This window comes from Leptomonas pyrrhocoris (genome assembly GCF_001293395.1).
Source record: "Leptomonas pyrrhocoris isolate H10 chromosome Unknown, whole genome shotgun sequence".
Classification (NCBI taxonomy): Eukaryota; Euglenozoa; class Kinetoplastea; order Trypanosomatida; family Trypanosomatidae; genus Leptomonas; species Leptomonas pyrrhocoris.
In genome coordinates, this window is record NW_015438362.1 from 361,460 (window position 1) to 376,617 (window position 15,158).

At 55.9% G+C, this 15,158-nt stretch overlaps 6 protein-coding genes across 9 annotated transcripts; all 6 read left to right on the top strand.

Moving 5' to 3' along the window:
- Positions 1-98: 98 nt before the first annotated feature.
- ABB37_03778 (putative glycyl tRNA synthetase) lies at positions 99-2,135 on the top strand (the record flags this gene model as incomplete). The annotated part of the gene is made up of 1 exon (XM_015801220.1): positions 99-2,135. Exon 1 carries the CDS (start codon positions 201-203, stop codon positions 2,133-2,135), a length of 1,935 nt encoding a protein of 644 aa, XP_015659840.1. The 5' UTR covers positions 99-200.
- Positions 2,136-3,122: 987 nt separating this feature from the next.
- ABB37_03779 (hypothetical protein) lies at positions 3,123-4,292 on the top strand (the record flags this gene model as incomplete). 2 transcript variants are annotated; one of them, XM_015801221.1, is made up of 1 exon in its annotated part: positions 3,123-4,292. In XM_015801221.1, exon 1 carries the CDS (start codon positions 3,618-3,620, stop codon positions 4,290-4,292), a length of 675 nt encoding a protein of 224 aa, XP_015659841.1. In that variant the 5' UTR covers positions 3,123-3,617. The 2 variants fall into 2 exon arrangements, with proteins under 2 accessions (XP_015659841.1, XP_015659842.1); XM_015801222.1 differs by having other exon boundaries at positions 3,194-4,292.
- A 604-nt stretch (positions 4,293-4,896) lies between these two features.
- On the top strand, positions 4,897-5,796 carry ABB37_03780 (hypothetical protein; the record flags this gene model as incomplete). Of its 3 annotated transcripts, none has more annotated exons than XM_015801223.1 (1): positions 4,897-5,796. In XM_015801223.1, exon 1 carries the CDS (start codon positions 5,122-5,124, stop codon positions 5,794-5,796), a length of 675 nt encoding a protein of 224 aa, XP_015659843.1. In that variant the 5' UTR covers positions 4,897-5,121. The 3 variants fall into 3 exon arrangements, with proteins under 3 accessions (XP_015659843.1, XP_015659844.1, XP_015659845.1); XM_015801224.1 differs by having other exon boundaries at positions 4,952-5,796; XM_015801225.1 differs by having other exon boundaries at positions 5,083-5,796.
- Positions 5,797-6,790: 994 nt separating this feature from the next.
- On the top strand, positions 6,791-8,917 carry ABB37_03781 (hypothetical protein; the record flags this gene model as incomplete). The annotated part of the gene is made up of 1 exon (XM_015801226.1): positions 6,791-8,917. Exon 1 carries the CDS (start codon positions 7,040-7,042, stop codon positions 8,915-8,917), a length of 1,878 nt encoding a protein of 625 aa, XP_015659846.1. The 5' UTR covers positions 6,791-7,039.
- Positions 8,918-9,584: 667 nt separating this feature from the next.
- On the top strand, positions 9,585-12,570 carry ABB37_03782 (hypothetical protein; the record flags this gene model as incomplete). Its single annotated transcript, XM_015801227.1, has 1 exon — positions 9,585-12,570. Exon 1 carries the CDS (start codon positions 9,787-9,789, stop codon positions 12,568-12,570), a length of 2,784 nt encoding a protein of 927 aa, XP_015659847.1. The 5' UTR covers positions 9,585-9,786.
- Positions 12,571-13,025: 455 nt separating this feature from the next.
- ABB37_03783 (putative eukaryotic translation initiation factor 3 subunit 2) lies at positions 13,026-14,232 on the top strand (the record flags this gene model as incomplete). Its single annotated transcript, XM_015801228.1, has 1 exon — positions 13,026-14,232. Exon 1 carries the CDS (start codon positions 13,159-13,161, stop codon positions 14,230-14,232), a length of 1,074 nt encoding a protein of 357 aa, XP_015659848.1. The 5' UTR covers positions 13,026-13,158.
- Positions 14,233-15,158: the final 926 nt, after the last annotated feature.

Below are 15,158 nucleotides of genomic sequence, written 5' to 3' on the forward strand. Positions count from 1 at the left end.
ATCACGCCTCCTTCTGAGCTACAGCGCTGCATCCTCCTGTTCTTCTCCCCTCTTTCCCCTCCCCTACCACCTGCTGGACAACTTCTTTTAATGGATTCAGTTCGCCTTTTTTTTTCTTAATATCGAGCTCTTAATATCAAGCAATTCTTACGGGACTTTGCAGCCCATTCGCAACCACGAAGTTCGTTCGTCAACGCATCATGTCCGCGGCGTCTTTACTTCCGTCAAAGCTGGAGGGCTTCGTACGCCCCGAATTCGAAGACACATGCCGCCGGCGCTTCTTTTATGGCCTCGCCTTCGACCCCTACGGCGGAACGGCTGGTCTGTACGACTTGGGCCCGACGATGTGCGCGATGAAGAGCAACATGCTGCAGTTTTGGCGCCAGCATTTTGTGCTGGAGGAGAGCATGTGTGAAGTTGACACGACCTGCCTGACGCCGGAGGAGGTGTTTAAGGCGTCCGGCCACGTGACCCGCTTCAACGATGTCATGGTGCGTGACACCGTGACGGGCGAGTGCATCCGCGCTGACAAGTTCCTCGAAGAGTGGAGCGAGACGCAGATGGCGAACAGCGACGTCACGGCGGTGCAGAGGGACGAGTTCCTGCACCTGCTGCACGACGCGGCCGGCATGAACCCGACCCAGATCAAGGCTGTGATGGATAAGCACGCCATCAAGTCCCCCAAGGGCAACCCCTTCAGCGACCCTTTTCCCTTTAACCTCATGTTTTCCACCCACATCGGCCCAGAGGGCGACCGTGTCGGCTACATGCGTCCTGAGCTGGCACAGGGCATCATTCTGAACTTCAAGCGTTTGATGGACTCCGGCAATGCGCAGCGCATGCCGTTTGCCGGCGCCTGCATCGGCACCGCCTTCCGAAACGAGATCGCCCCGCGCGCCGCCCTCATTCGCGTGCGCGAGTTCACGCTAGCGGAGATTGAGCACTTCGTGAACCCGAACAACAAGGCGCATGAGAAGTTCGACCGCGTGCGGGACGTCGAGATCTGGGCGTGGCCGCGCGACCGTCAGGCGAACAACGAGGAGCCGATGCGCATGAAGGTTGGCGAGGCGGTGGACAAGAAGATCATCGACAATCAAACGCTGGGCTACTTTATGGCTCGCGTCGCCATGTTCCTCGAGTCGATTGGCGTGCGCTTCTACCGCTTCCGCCAACACCAAACGACGGAGATGGCGCACTATGCCCAGGACTGCTGGGACGCCGAGCTGCTCACCTCCTACGGCTGGATCGAGTGCGTCGGCATTGCGGACCGCTCCGCCTACGACCTGACGCAGCACAGTAACGCGTCGAAGAAGGACCTGTGCGCGCGAGAGGAGTACGACGCCCCCCGCGTGGAGCGCCAGCTGCAGCGCAACTTAACCAAGGGTCTCATTGGCAAGACTTTTGGAAAGAAGGCGGGCGAGGTGATGGAGTTTCTGAACACCGCGCCGGCGGAGGCATGTGAGGCGATTCGCGAGGCCCACGCGAAGGGCGAGGCGGCCGCGGTGACGCTGCCCTCCGGCGAGGCGGTGTCCATCACGGACAAGATGGTCACGTTTGCGGAGAAGGACGTGAAGGTGACGGGGTACAGCTACACGCCGAGCGTTATCGAGCCCTCCTTCGGCGTCGGCCGCATTCTGTACTGCCTGCTGGAGCAGAGCTACTGGGTGCGCCGCGACGAGGCGAGCGGCAAGAACGACAAGCGCGCCGTCTTCAGCTTCACTCCGCTGCTGGCCCCTCAGAAGGTGGCCCTGCTGCCGCTGATGGTGAAGCCGGAGTTGATGACGACCATCGCCGAGCTGCGCGCCGAGCTCGTGCGGCGCGGCATCTCCGTCCGCGTGGACGACAGCGGCGTGACGATCGGCAAGAAGTACGCCCGCGTCGACGAGCTCGGCATCCCGTTTGCCGTGACGTGCGACTTCGAGGACGACGGCGCCGTCACTCTGCGCGAGCGCGACACGGCGTCGCAGGTGCGTGTGCCGAAGGAGGAGGTGACCGACGTCATTGTGGAGCTGTGCAACGCGCACAGCCCGCGCACGTGGGAGTCGGTAGTGGCGAAGTACCCTGCTCAGGGTGCTGCTCCTCCGGAGGAGCGCACGGTGTTTGAGCGCGTCATGGACGACACGTACGGCTTGTAAGAAGAAGAAACGGAAAAATGCCAACGCACATCATCTTTCCCTTTTTTTAGAATGTGTGCTTTCGTTTTTCTGGCTTTTCTCGAGGACTCTTTTCTAATCTACCCGCTTTGCCGCTGCCACGCTCACCGCCGCATACACATACGCACACCACCCCTGAGTTTGATGGTTGATACTTGTGTGGGCTGCATGAACTGCCGTTGTGTGGTTTCGATCTTTCAAAGTAGCAAGCGCAAACTCCAGAGGGCACACTCGCACACACCCTCCACCTTTTTCTTATTGCTTCCAACGCCATGGCTGGAGTGAAACAACGAGGGTTATAGGCAGCCATTGAGGCCGCAACAGGCAAAGGGAAAGGCTCAAAGACACGCTCAAAACGTGGGGCTTCTTCGCAACCTCAGAATGTTGTAACTTACGAAATTTTGTTTTTCTCCGTAGCGTAACTAACTCTGTTCCCTATTTATTCGATTGTCTGTATTCAACACAGCTGTTGATAAGAGTTTTTCGTTGTTGTTGGCATGCAACTTTTTTTTCTGAAATGAGCGTTTTCTTTCTAACTCTCTGATAAGTGTGAGAAAAGACCCCAAATCAAAAAAGAGAAGATAGCACTCGCGTTGTCAGCGATGCCTGGCTTCAGTGCGGCACGAACACGGGCAGTTTTTTTTTGAGCTTTCATCAGAAGTGTTGGCGTCGTCCGGTTCGCAGTGACTCGCTTCTCCTCTTTCGATTTTTAGCTCAGCAGGCTCAAGCAACCTGCTCTCAGCGGACGACGTGCGACCGACGTCATATTAAGCTGCCCCTTGCGTTGCTTGTCTTGGTTGCGGAGTGCAATAGAAGTTGAAGCAAGGACAGAAATGTGGATAGGGGCTTGCAAACGTGTGCCACTCGTCCAAGGAGCTTCTTTCGTCGATACGTACACAAGCTCTGCCTCGCAAACAAACAAATACAAACACTAATCTGACAATGTCCGACCTTTCCTTTTAACCGATTAGTCTTCTTCCCTCCTCCCATTCTTCTTACTCCTCTATCTTCTTCGCGCCTCAAATCTACACCGCATTCGAAGTCGTTTCACTTTTATTTTTTCCCTTTGCTGAACGTTTCCCTTTTTTCCTTTTCATTGTCTTCTGGTTTCTCTACAGCTCTTCGGTGGTGCTGTGCTTCCCACTGCCAAGTACATTTTCTTCTCAGCTTCTACGTTTTATTGTTGTGCCCTTCCTTCTCTATTATTATTATTTTCATTTGCTTGTTTGCGCTGGCCAACGACGTTGCTCTTTGACGTTCAGTGAACGTATTTATATATTTCTTCCTGTTGCTGACACTGCTTGTGCTTTCTGTGCTAAGTCCCGCGACACCTTTCATCTTTTAATTCCTCATTCGCATCTCTCGTTGACTTTCCACAGCTTCTACCCAAAGCATTTCTCGTGTGTTGGCTGCCTTAAAGAACTGAGACTGATCAAAGTGGAAAGTAAAACAGTCGAGAAGAGAATGTTCAACCGTTTATTCGGCAAGGAAAAGCAGGTGCAGCCGAACCGCGGCGGCGGCGGCAGCAAGAGCGCGGCCAAGACGATGGAGGAAATGGACGCCGCCATCGACCTCCTGGAGAAGCGCGAGGCGGCGCTGGAGAAGCGGATGGAGGCGGAGCTCGTCAAGGCGAAGCAGTTCTACGCCAAGAAGAACACGCAGGGTGCGCTGCAGTGCATGAAGCGCAAGAAGATGTACGAGGAGCAGCTACTGAACATCGGTGCACAGAAGCAAAACTTAGAAACGTTGAAGTTCACGGTGCAGAACCAGACGATGAACCATGAGGTGCTGAAGGCACAGGTGGCGGCGAAGGATGAGCTGAAGGTGTCGAACAAGAAGATGAATGCAGACAAGATTGAGGATAACATGGATGAGCTGATGGAGGAGATGGACAAGGCGAACCAGGTGAGCGAAGCGCTGCGCCAGCCGATTGACAACAACTTCGTGGACGAGGATGAGCTGATGAACGAGCTAGAGATGGAACTCGGTGACATGGACCTGGAGGAGGCGCCTGCGGTGGAGACGAAGATGCCGGAGATGCCGAAGGTGCCGAGTGCGAAGCTGCCCGCCAAACCGACCAGGACGAAGGCGCAGGAGGACGAGGACGCTCTTGCCGCCCTCGAGGCGGAGCTCGCGTAATTTGCTTCACCCAACAAGACCTTTACGTGCTACACACGTCACATGTGTTTCTTTTTGTTTGTTTTGCTTTGCTTCTACGCCACAGTGTGGGTTTCTTGTTTTGTTTGTGTTTTGCGTTGTCGCGGCTTCTCCAAAGTGATGAAAAGAGAACACGAGCTCTCAGCCTATTCAGCAGAGGCTGCGACGATGATACTCGAGCGGCGCCGGTTTTGGATAAAGAACTATGTTTTTTTCTTTCTCTGTTTCTCTGTTACCTTTTAAAGGATTGCCAGGGTAGAGTTTAACATCAACAAGTGTAATACACAAGGAATTGCGCTAGCGTTGTTCCCTCGTTAAAAAGAAAAGAAAAACGTGTTTGTGTGACTACGTACGCTTGCTTCTTGCAGCTTGTGCGTTCCTTTGCGGTGGCTCCGTGGAAAGCTACAATGTGCGGCCAAAGGCTCTCTGAGTGAAGGAGTGCAACGGTGGCGTAGCTATCTACAAAGAGGAGAGACGCTAAGGAAGTACGTTCAAATGTTGATGTCCCCGCTGAGTACATATACATATACATGGTGAGTTCTTGTTTTTTTTTCCTTTCTGATTCTTCTCCGCATACATCATCTCCAGTGCACATTGCGATTTCTTTCATCCATTCTACCTTTTTTTGATCTCGCACGTAAAGGAGCGCATTCGTGCGGGTTTTGTTTTTCTTCGCTGTTTGCTTTTAACACACCCATTTCTTTGTCAACTTTCATTCCACGATTCGCAACGTTTGAGTTAGTATTACCGTACTTCACTTTTATTATTATTAAGAAAGCACACGACGCGGCATTAATCAGTCGAGAAGAGAATGTTCAACCGTTTATTCGGCAAGGAAAAGCAGGTGCAGCCGAACCGCGGCGGCGGCGGCAGCAAGAGCGCGGCCAAGACGATGGAGGAAATGGACGCCGCCATCGACCTCCTGGAGAAGCGCGAGGCGGCGCTGGAGAAGCGGATGGAGGCGGAGCTCGTCAAGGCGAAGCAGTTCTACGCCAAGAAGAACACGCAGGGTGCGCTGCAGTGCATGAAGCGCAAGAAGATGTACGAGGAGCAGCTACTGAACATCGGTGCACAGAAGCAAAACTTAGAAACGTTGAAGTTCACGGTGCAGAACCAGACGATGAACCATGAGGTGCTGAAGGCACAGGTGGCGGCGAAGGATGAGCTGAAGGTGTCGAACAAGAAGATGAATGCAGACAAGATTGAGGATAACATGGATGAGCTGATGGAGGAGATGGACAAGGCGAACCAGGTGAGCGAAGCGCTGCGCCAGCCGATTGACAACAACTTCGTGGACGAGGATGAGCTGATGAACGAGCTAGAGATGGAACTCGGTGACATGGACCTGGAGGAGGCGCCTGCGGTGGAGACGAAGATGCCGGAGATGCCGAAGGTGCCGAGTGCGAAGCTGCCCGCCAAACCGACCAGGACGAAGGCGCAGGAGGACGAGGACGCTCTTGCCGCCCTCGAGGCGGAACTCGCGTGATCGACGCTGCTGCTGCAGTGTTCTTTGAATTCGTTCTTGTAAATAAGAGTAATGAAATCTGTACTTCTCTTTACCTGTTACTTCTGTGCAGAGCTCGCATGTTTACACAAGGCCGTAACCGCCTCCTTTTGTTTTTTGCTGCTGCTGCCATGGCGTCGTACTTTGGCTTTCGTCTTGTGCGTTTGTCTGCTTTTGTTCGTTTGCACGACGTTTTTTTTCCTTTTCTTTTCTCTTTCTATTTCTGTGCATCGCCTATTGGCCACTGTGTATATCCATATACTTTCGTGGAACCGTCAACTTCTCAAGTCGAAATTTTCTTTTGGCATATATATGTAATCGTGGTATTCATCAACGGTCCAAAGCTCTGCGGACGGTAGCAGAAGTTGTTGTGTGGAAAGCAGAGGACACTTTCCTGGCAAGTGCAGCGGTGCGTTTGGAGAGTGTTCAACGGGAGGTCTTAGAGGTGAAAGATAAACGCTCATATGTTGAAGATTCCTGCATCTTTATACATATAATATAGGTGCATTTTTGTGTTTGGCTACACTGCAGCTCTCTGCTCATCATTCGCATCACGGTGTATCTGTGCTCTGCCATCATACTGAGCCTCTGTTCAGTTTTTATTTGTCTTCCTGTGGAAATGAGAGGCTCAGTTTCTCATCTACTATCGCTTTGAAGTCGCGTAGAAAGAAGGAAAAGAACGAGCACCTGTGAAGAGAAGGCTCACCGACTGCTGCGCATGCGTACAAAAGTTAGGAGCATCTTTTTCCTTGGCACAAAGATGCCATCTTGCTGATCTCGTTCCTTCTCCTCCTTTTTTTTGTTTCTTGGGTGCTACTATCCTTCTGTGGGGCAAACGTTGTTTTTTTCCCTCTTTCCGAAGACCTCCCGCTTCCAGCCCTGCTGCACCGGATAGTGCCCACACATTTCGTTCTGATCGCCACTCCCTTCTCTCCTGTTTTCCTTTGCTCTTCTTTTTTTGAATTTGAAACTGCACAGGCCACCTTAGACAACTCCGTTTTTTGCGCACATACACAGCCACACACACCACAGCAGTCTGGCGCACTTTAACATTAGCCTATCTTTCTAGATTACCGCATTTGACGCTCTCGCCCTCCAGTGCAGAAGTACAGTGGGAAGGCTTTTGTTTTCTCGACAGCTTCTGGTGGGCATCTTCAAAGTTGCAGTGCTGCGCTTTCTGCGACCTTTTTGTTACAAGAAAGAGGAATTAGGAAACCTATTTCCCATGAAGCGCTCCGTCAACTGTTACGTGGCGCGTTCACAGAGGGTGTTGCCAATCTGTGTCTGCCTCGGTCTTCTTCTCCTCATCGTCGCCTCAGCGGGCTGTGCATCCGCGGCCGCTTTCACCGATGGCACAAGTGGGGGTGCGACCGGAAGAGCCTTCGTGACGCACTGCGAACACGCCCCCGAGAGCACGGCGCCCGCCTCGTCGACGGAGTTGGGTGGATGTCAACGCAAGCTGGTGGTCGATCTCACGCTGGACGACAGCACAGTGGCCGGGTCCATCCTTGAGGCGGACGTGGTCGTCTCCGCTGCTCTGAACCAAGCTGTCTTCTCCGAAGGGGAGATGGCGAGCGCAGGTGGCACGGCGACAACGGCCACCACCCTTCAGGTGACCATGCCTCCCTTTTACATTCGCTTTCGACGCGGCGGTGTGCAGATGCGGTACGGACTGACGTACCTGCGCGATTTCCCTGCTGCGCTGCGGGACTACGTCCAAGCACTGCGCGCCGCGATGAAGTGCGACGACGGCGTCACTCGCTGCCCCTCCTACACCCCCCTCTCTCGCAGCGGCGAAACCGTCGCAGAAGCCGCACCGGTGGTGGTGGCGAACCCACTCGGGGTGTGCTGCCTGTGCACCAGCGTGGAGTGTGCGCTGTCGAATGACATGTGCAATGCGTCCATGCGCTCCTACTCTTGCTTCCGCACGGCGGCAGCGCTGAGCATTTGTGTGAGGGAGGACGGCGCGCGCTATGGGGGGTGGTCCATCAGCGCGGGATCGCCGTACTACGCACTGAACACGTCGGTGAGTGGCGCTGGAGTGCCCTCCACTTCCTTCCTACTGACGACGGACAAGGTGGACGTCCAAGCCGGTCCCTCACGCATGCAGCTCTTGCAGGTGTCCGATGTGGACACGGCGGTGGCTGGTTTGCGACTCAACGTGTCGCAGCGGGTCCTGTTCACCCCCCTCTCGGGCGATCGCGTCGCTGCCGGCGTCTCGGAGTGGATGCTTGTGCCCACCGGTCTCGTCACCGCAGCGGGAAACGAATGCAACAAGGTGGGCATCACGCCGGAGTACTTCTACTCCTTGTCCAGTCTGTCCCAGTGCAACGCCCCGAACGGCGCCTGCCTGGCGAACCAACTTGAGGATCTGCGTGCCGCCGACGTGGCAAGCATCGCGCAGGGCGGTGGCGGAAACTACCTAGCCGACTACCTCGGCTCCTTCTCGCAACAAACTATCGGCGCGCGGCGCTACCTGCTGGACGAGGTCGAGCGCAGCGGTGGCGCAACGCTGCGGTGGTCGACCAACGCGGATGCCATCACCTTCATTCCAGTGCCGGTGCACGGCAGCCTTGTCTCCGCCTTTTATGCGGCGGGCGCAGCCCAGATATCCGTCGCGGTGGCGAACAGCGGTGCGTACGCTGGTGTCTACTACGTGGTCGTGGACAACTGTACCACTTCCTCGGCGCATGTCATGCATTGCGACAGCGGTGACGGCGTTGGCCATGCATGCGCCGCACACGTTCTGGTCCGTGGCAACAGCACAACGAGCTCTCTTTTCCAAATGTCGAGCGCTGCTGATGCGGTGGGTGAGACGGCGAGCTGCACCATTGCGCTGCGTGACGCCGTCAACGCGACGCTCGACTCCGCCTACGTCAGCTGGACAGTGGAGACGACGACCACCACCACAGCTCCGCCGCTGACGAAAGCACAGCAATGCCAGCGCTGTGCCTTTCATAACATACACTGCCTCTTCCACGGCGTGTGTGAGTGGCAGATGCTGGTGTGGACAGTGGTGGCGCTCGTGGTGACGTGGTGTCCGTACGCAATTCTGGCGTACTGGCGTGTCGCGTGGCAACTGCGCACAAAGTGCGGCATTTAGCGCTCGTCATCGAAAAACTGAAAATGCCCCCCCGCCCTTTTTTTGTTTTCTGTTGTTCTTTTCGTGTTTTACCGGCACGCGTGCCAGTCATCACGCACTCCGTAACGTCTTGTGTTCGGAGTGTCGATGGATTGGGGTTTTTGTCTTTCTTTCCGGAATACACAGCGCATTTCCCCAGTCTCAAACTTTTCTTTTTGTACTCCTTCGCTTCCGTTGCGAAGGATCGTTTAGCATCTGCCTTTTCATTCTTTGGTTTTCCTTTCAGTTCCCCCTCCCCACTTCTTTTTTGTAGTCCTCGCGAACCCGAAATTGCCGCAGAACAACATCCAAAAGACCGCACCTGAAGAGTGGACTCTTTATGCCGATGCGCAGCTTTGTATCGCTTAACGACAGTCGCTCGCCGATTCTCACGAGTCCTCTGGCGGTAAACAAACCTGCCCTCTTCGTTTGCTGGCGTCCCTGACGTTTTCGATTTTCTTCAAATCAGTCACCACTTCACCGTTTCCGTTGACAACGTGAACGCTGACTCACACGTAGCAAATATTTTCGTTTTTCTTTTATTTTCCTCTGAGCATCTTTCCCCTTCCTCCTTCAATTCAGAGTCACATCTTGCCGTCTTACTTCTCACTTTCTCTCCCTCTCTCTTTTTGTGGTTGCTATTGATGACAGCGTGCACCTACGGAGTAATTTCTTAGTTATGTGAAGCTTCGTGTTCGCACGGTACTTCTATCGATACACAATTCATTTCAAGATCACTTGCATATATACGTATACTCCGACATACGATAGACGATAGACACTCTCTCTGAAGGCCTCTTCGGTTTGGAAGAGAAGAAAAAACAACTCAAAAATAGACACACACGCACATAATGGCCAACCCTTCACTTCTTGAGCGCTACTTTGCGCAGTGTCAGGCGCACCGCATGGCACCGCTCCCCGATTTTGTGGCGAGCTTGCGTGACGGCGTCATGAAGGTGAACCTCGCCGACGTCTCTCTCGCTGACATCCGTCTCTTCGCCTCAGCTGTGACGGACACCATGCCGTCCACCGCTGCTGTTGCCAGCCCGGTCCTGCCCCGCGAGCGACGCCGCGGTGGTAATGCGGGGTCAACGCAAGACCACGCTTCCTCCGCCTCGTCGGCAGCCGGCCAGGCGGCAATCTTTTTCACAACGCTTCACTTTTCCTTTGACCCTTCCTCCTCGCGGCAGCGGCAGCAGCAGTCGGCGGATGGCGGTCGTGGAGCTGGCCGAGGGGTCTCCTCTTCCTCCTCAGCGCCGGCGTCTGTCTCACTGCTGCTAGCCCCCCAGAGCGAGTCGACGCTGCGGTGGTTGATGGAAGCCGTTGGGCAGCTGGTGCGGGATAGTGCCCGAACTCTCAAGTCGTTTGCGTGGTGCGGACTTCCAGTCGTCGCCCCAAGCCGCGGTGCACGCAGTGCGGTTCTCGGCGCGCTGTCTTTCACGCAACTGTTGCCCTTGTGCCGTCACATCAAGCGTCTGAACCTCGACGGCGTTGCCCTTTCCCGTGCCCAATTTATGCAACTTGTGATGATCAACTTCTCCAGCAGCTCCACCGACGTGGGCGAGGGGCCGTGGATGGAGCTGGAGGAGGCAAGCTTCGTCAACTGCGGCGTGACGGACGCGTGCAAAGGTGGCATTGTACGGCTGATTCGCGTGGGGCTGCCCATGAAAACGGCGCAGCTGTACTTCCGTTCGCTGCGCAAGAGTGTCGGCAACTCGGCGGAGAGCCCCCTCAGCGCCCCTCTTCCTCTTCCAGCCGCCACCATCTCAGCCGGAACGAGCGCCATGCGCGGGCTACGACATCTTGACTTGTCGCAGAACCCGTTAGGCGACGAGACGGCGCGGGCGATTGCCACGGCGATTACCGGATCTTCTCTGCACACCTTGCGTCTCGCCAGCACCGCCGTGACTGAAAGAGGTGCCGCCGTGTTGCTGCTGCCGTCCGTGTTAGAGGAGAACGCGGTGGAGATGCTGGACCTGAGCAGCACACCAGTCAGCGACGCCTACGAGGCCTCCGCGGTGTCCTCGTCGTCGTCGCCCGCGGCTGACCTGCGCCTTCTCGCAGCGTCGTCGATCGCGACGGGGTTTCGCGTGGTGGCGCGTGGGATGGGGCAGCTGCTGGTGCTGCGGGAGGCGAAGCGCTTGTCGCAGCAGCCGGGGGATGTGCGGACCCCGACCGCGACGACGGCAGCGACCACTGCTCCATCATCGGCGCCACGAAGAGCCACTACCACTGCGGCTGCCCACACGACGACCGACCGACAGAGTATCGTGCGAGCGTCGTCGAGAGAGCGCGCGGAACGTGCGGATGGGGAGGATGGACAGCTGTCACCCGATTCTTTTGATGACTTTGTCCGCGTTGCATGTGCTTCTTTTGCGCCCCCGCCTTCACGTGTGACTCCGGTCGCACAGAAACGACAACCATCGCCACCGCAGCAGCCACAGCAACCACAACCAGCGGTTGCGGCACCACCAACAGCAGCATCTCCCGATGACACGCCCGCTTCCGCACCCTTTCCATCACCTCCACCATTACAGCCATGCCCACCACTACAACCACCTTTCACAGCGGCGGCCGCAGCAGCACAATCATCTGGAGCTACAGCGCCCAACACGTACGGACCGTGGTGGCCTGCGATGGCTTCGTGGTATGCGATGCAGCACCCTTACCCTGGTGTACCGGACGGGCTGCCTGGTATGCCGATCCCTGTGCCTGTGCCTGTGCCCGTGCCCATTCCCGTTCTCGCACCGATGCCGGCCCCGTACACGCCGGCAGCTCTCGGCACGATTCCGTGGTCAGGAGCTGCGTTTGCGCAGGCAGCGGCGGCATCATCCACCGCCGCGGCTGTTGGTGCAGGGGAGGGGGCGCCCGAAAGAAAAGACGGCGGCGCGTCTCTCGCGAAGAGCAACAGCGCTTTCAAGCCTGCGGAGCACAATGAGAAGCCGAAGGACAACTCGACTGCCGCAGCTGCTTTGGCCTCCTCTCTTCACGAAGTAACGGAGGCTGTAGGTGACATCGCTGGAGTCGCTGAAGACGTGAAGGTGTCCAAAGTGGTGGAGAGGGAAGAGAGGGCGACAGAGGAGGCGGCGACTCCCCTTGCTTCTTCTCTCGCCGATGACGCCGTGTCTACGCACTTGACTCGGCAGGCGAGCGACGCGGCCGGCGGGAGCAGCTTCCTCGCCGCGCTCATCACCCGTCTCGAGGCGCACGAGACGGACGTGAGCGAGCGTCTCGAGCAGCAGTATCAACGTACCACCTCTCAACTCACGGCGCTAGAGAAGGACATGCGTTTTCGCCTGCAGCAGATGGCCGAGGCGGAGCGGAAGGAGCGTGCGACCGCGGCGGAGAGACAGACGGCGCTGCTCGAGGCGATCGCGGCTCTGCATGAGGCCCCGGTGAAGCCAGCGTCGGAGACGATGTCGGAGGAGATGTTGTCGCAGCTGGCGCACTTGATTGAGGTGGGCATGAAGCGTGTGCATGCCGCGTTGGAGAACGACGGGGCAGAGAAGACTACAGACGAGAAGCTCGAAGTCAAGGCTGCTGCCGCTCCAGTTTCTGCCCCGACTGCGGCGGAGGCAACAGAGCGCGACACGACGAAGGCGATAAACCAGCGGCTGAAACAGTTAGGTTGGTGAGTATGTTTCCTGTTGATTCGGCGTACGCACAAACAATTATTAGACACGTTTTCCTTTCTAACTGCTTACACACGTCCAATTCGAGTCGTCTCGCTTCCCCCCCCCCTCTCCAAAAAGCGCTTCGTTTCTCAAACATTACCCTTGCTTGCTTACAGACGTGTGCGGCGGATGAAACGCACAGGCAATAAAAGTTTTGTTTCTGCGCTGGAGCGAACAGTCCTTTTTGATTGCAACTGACTCTTCCAAACAAGCAAGCAGGCAACCACAACCACAACACTGTTTTTTTCATTTGGAAGTCTGATCGCACACCGTGGCTCTCTTGAGCTTCCGTATCGATACTTTCTCTCTTGCGTTTCTCCTCGACTTCCTCGAAACTGTCCCACTTGAATTCTCCCGCTTTTCAACTTGACTGCAAATCCCATGAACACTTTTTCTTTTGTTACAACCACCACCGTAGAAAGCACCGTCGATACAACTGTGTTGTACCCACACTTTATTTTTCTCTCGCCAGCTTCACAACGTTCTTTTCCTACAGGGAAGAATAAACGAACCCGTACGTCTCGCACCACCCCACCCGTCAAAGCGTCGATGCCGTCTGCCGTGAATCTGGAAGGCGTTGCCCTGCACGGGCACATGAAGGGTGTAACCATGCTGAAGTTCAACCGTGAAGGTGATTTGCTCTTTTCGTCCTCTAAGGATACGAACTGCACGGCGTGCTGCTGGTACACCAAGACCGGCAAGCTGCTCGGCTCCTACACGACCGTCGGCCAGGTAGAAGGCCGAGGCCACGACGCGGCCATGGTCGCCTTAGATGTCAATCGCGAGTCGACGCTGCTGGCCACCGCCAGTCTGGGCGAGGACGTCCTGCTGTGGAGCGTGGAGACGGGTGCGCTGCTCGGTTCGATCAGCCGCAGCATGTCCTCCGGCGTCAGCGTGGGTTTCTCGCACGATGACACGAAGCTGATGGTGGCGACGAAAGGTCGCGCCGGCACCCGTTCCGCCATTCACGTGTACAACATCCCATTTGCCGTGCCGAAGGACGGCGAGGACATTGCGCCGGCGAAGGCGCCCTTCACGACCTTCGCGTCCTTTGAGACAACTGACATCATCACGTGGGCCGCGTGGGGGCCGACGGACCGCACCATCTACTACTCCGAGAGCGGCTTCATGCACATCCTGGACGTGGAGACGAGCCAGGTGATCCGAAGCCGCGAGATTCACGGCGACGGTGGTGTGATCAACCGCTTCAGCTGGGATCCGAACTACCTCACCCTGGCCACGGCCTCGACCGACAACACCTCCCACCTCGTAGACTACCGCGACTTCAGCGAGATCCAGATCTACGAGAGCGACGTCCCGGTCAACGACGTCTCGATCAGCCCCAACGCCGACCACATTATCCTCGGTGGCGGCATGGACGCTGCGGCGGTCACCACGCAGGGTGGTCAGTCGATCTTCGAGGTGAAGTTCTTTCACAAGGTGCACGGCCACCAGCTCGGCCAGCTACGCTGCCACTTTGGTACCATCACGGCCATGTCCTTCCACCCGGACGGACGCGGGTTTGCTAGCGCTAGTTACGACGGTCTCATTAAGCTGTACCGCTTTGGCGACTCCTACGACGCTGCGCCGGGCGCGAAGCCGCTGTGGACGCTGCGCGAGTAAGAGCCGTGCGTGTTGATGGCGATTGACTGAGGATGTGTCGAGGTTTAAAAAGAAAAAAACCTGCACACACATTTATTTCTGTTGTTCTCTTTGTTCTTTGTTCTTATGGTGTGCGCGAAAGGAGGTTGTTTTTGGTGAGACTCAGTGTCACGGGGCGACGTGCCGAATTCGAGCGAGCGAGCGGGGAGGAGATAGGAAGGGATGCTGCCTGCCGACGCCGATCCAGCTGAATGGGGGGAGGAGACCGCGGACTATTGCCACATCGCTCCAAGCTGTGTCGTATGGCATGCTTTCTTTTGCGTCTCTGCCGTGCCTTTTCTTGGTTTTTCTGGCACACCTAATAGATCGCGTTTTGAGTGCGTATTAGGCTTGTGTGGTGAGTGTAGGAGCGTGCGAGTGGGAGAGCTGAAGACGGAAATGACGAGGAGGAGGAAAGGAGACGAATGAAGCACGCATCGTCAATCGTTGAGCTGCGGATTGCATTCCTCTCATGACTTCTTTTTTGCGAAGAACAGCCATTTTGGTTGTCCGGAGAAGGAGATGTTGGCGTCGTTGCCGTCAGCTGATTTGCTTTCTCCGGCCTTCTCATTTCTCTCACTCGGCATTGTTCATTGGGAAAGATATTTTGACTGTAATAGGTAACTGTGATGATAAGCTAATGAAATCAACAACAACGAAACAGACACACAAAACACCAAGCAAGAATACGACCTCATCATTGCCGTGGAAAAAAAAGAGGCGTGATCATCACGGTTTGTGCTCTCCCTTTTCTTCATCGTCAGTTTGGGCGGTGTAGGTCTAGGACGCTGAGAGAAGTGCCGCTGCTGTTTTCGCTCACACACATACTTCTGTGCGTGTGTGGGGTGGGGAAGGAAGTCTGCCGCTTACACCAGCACCGAAGAGAAGACTTGTTGCTGAAACATCTG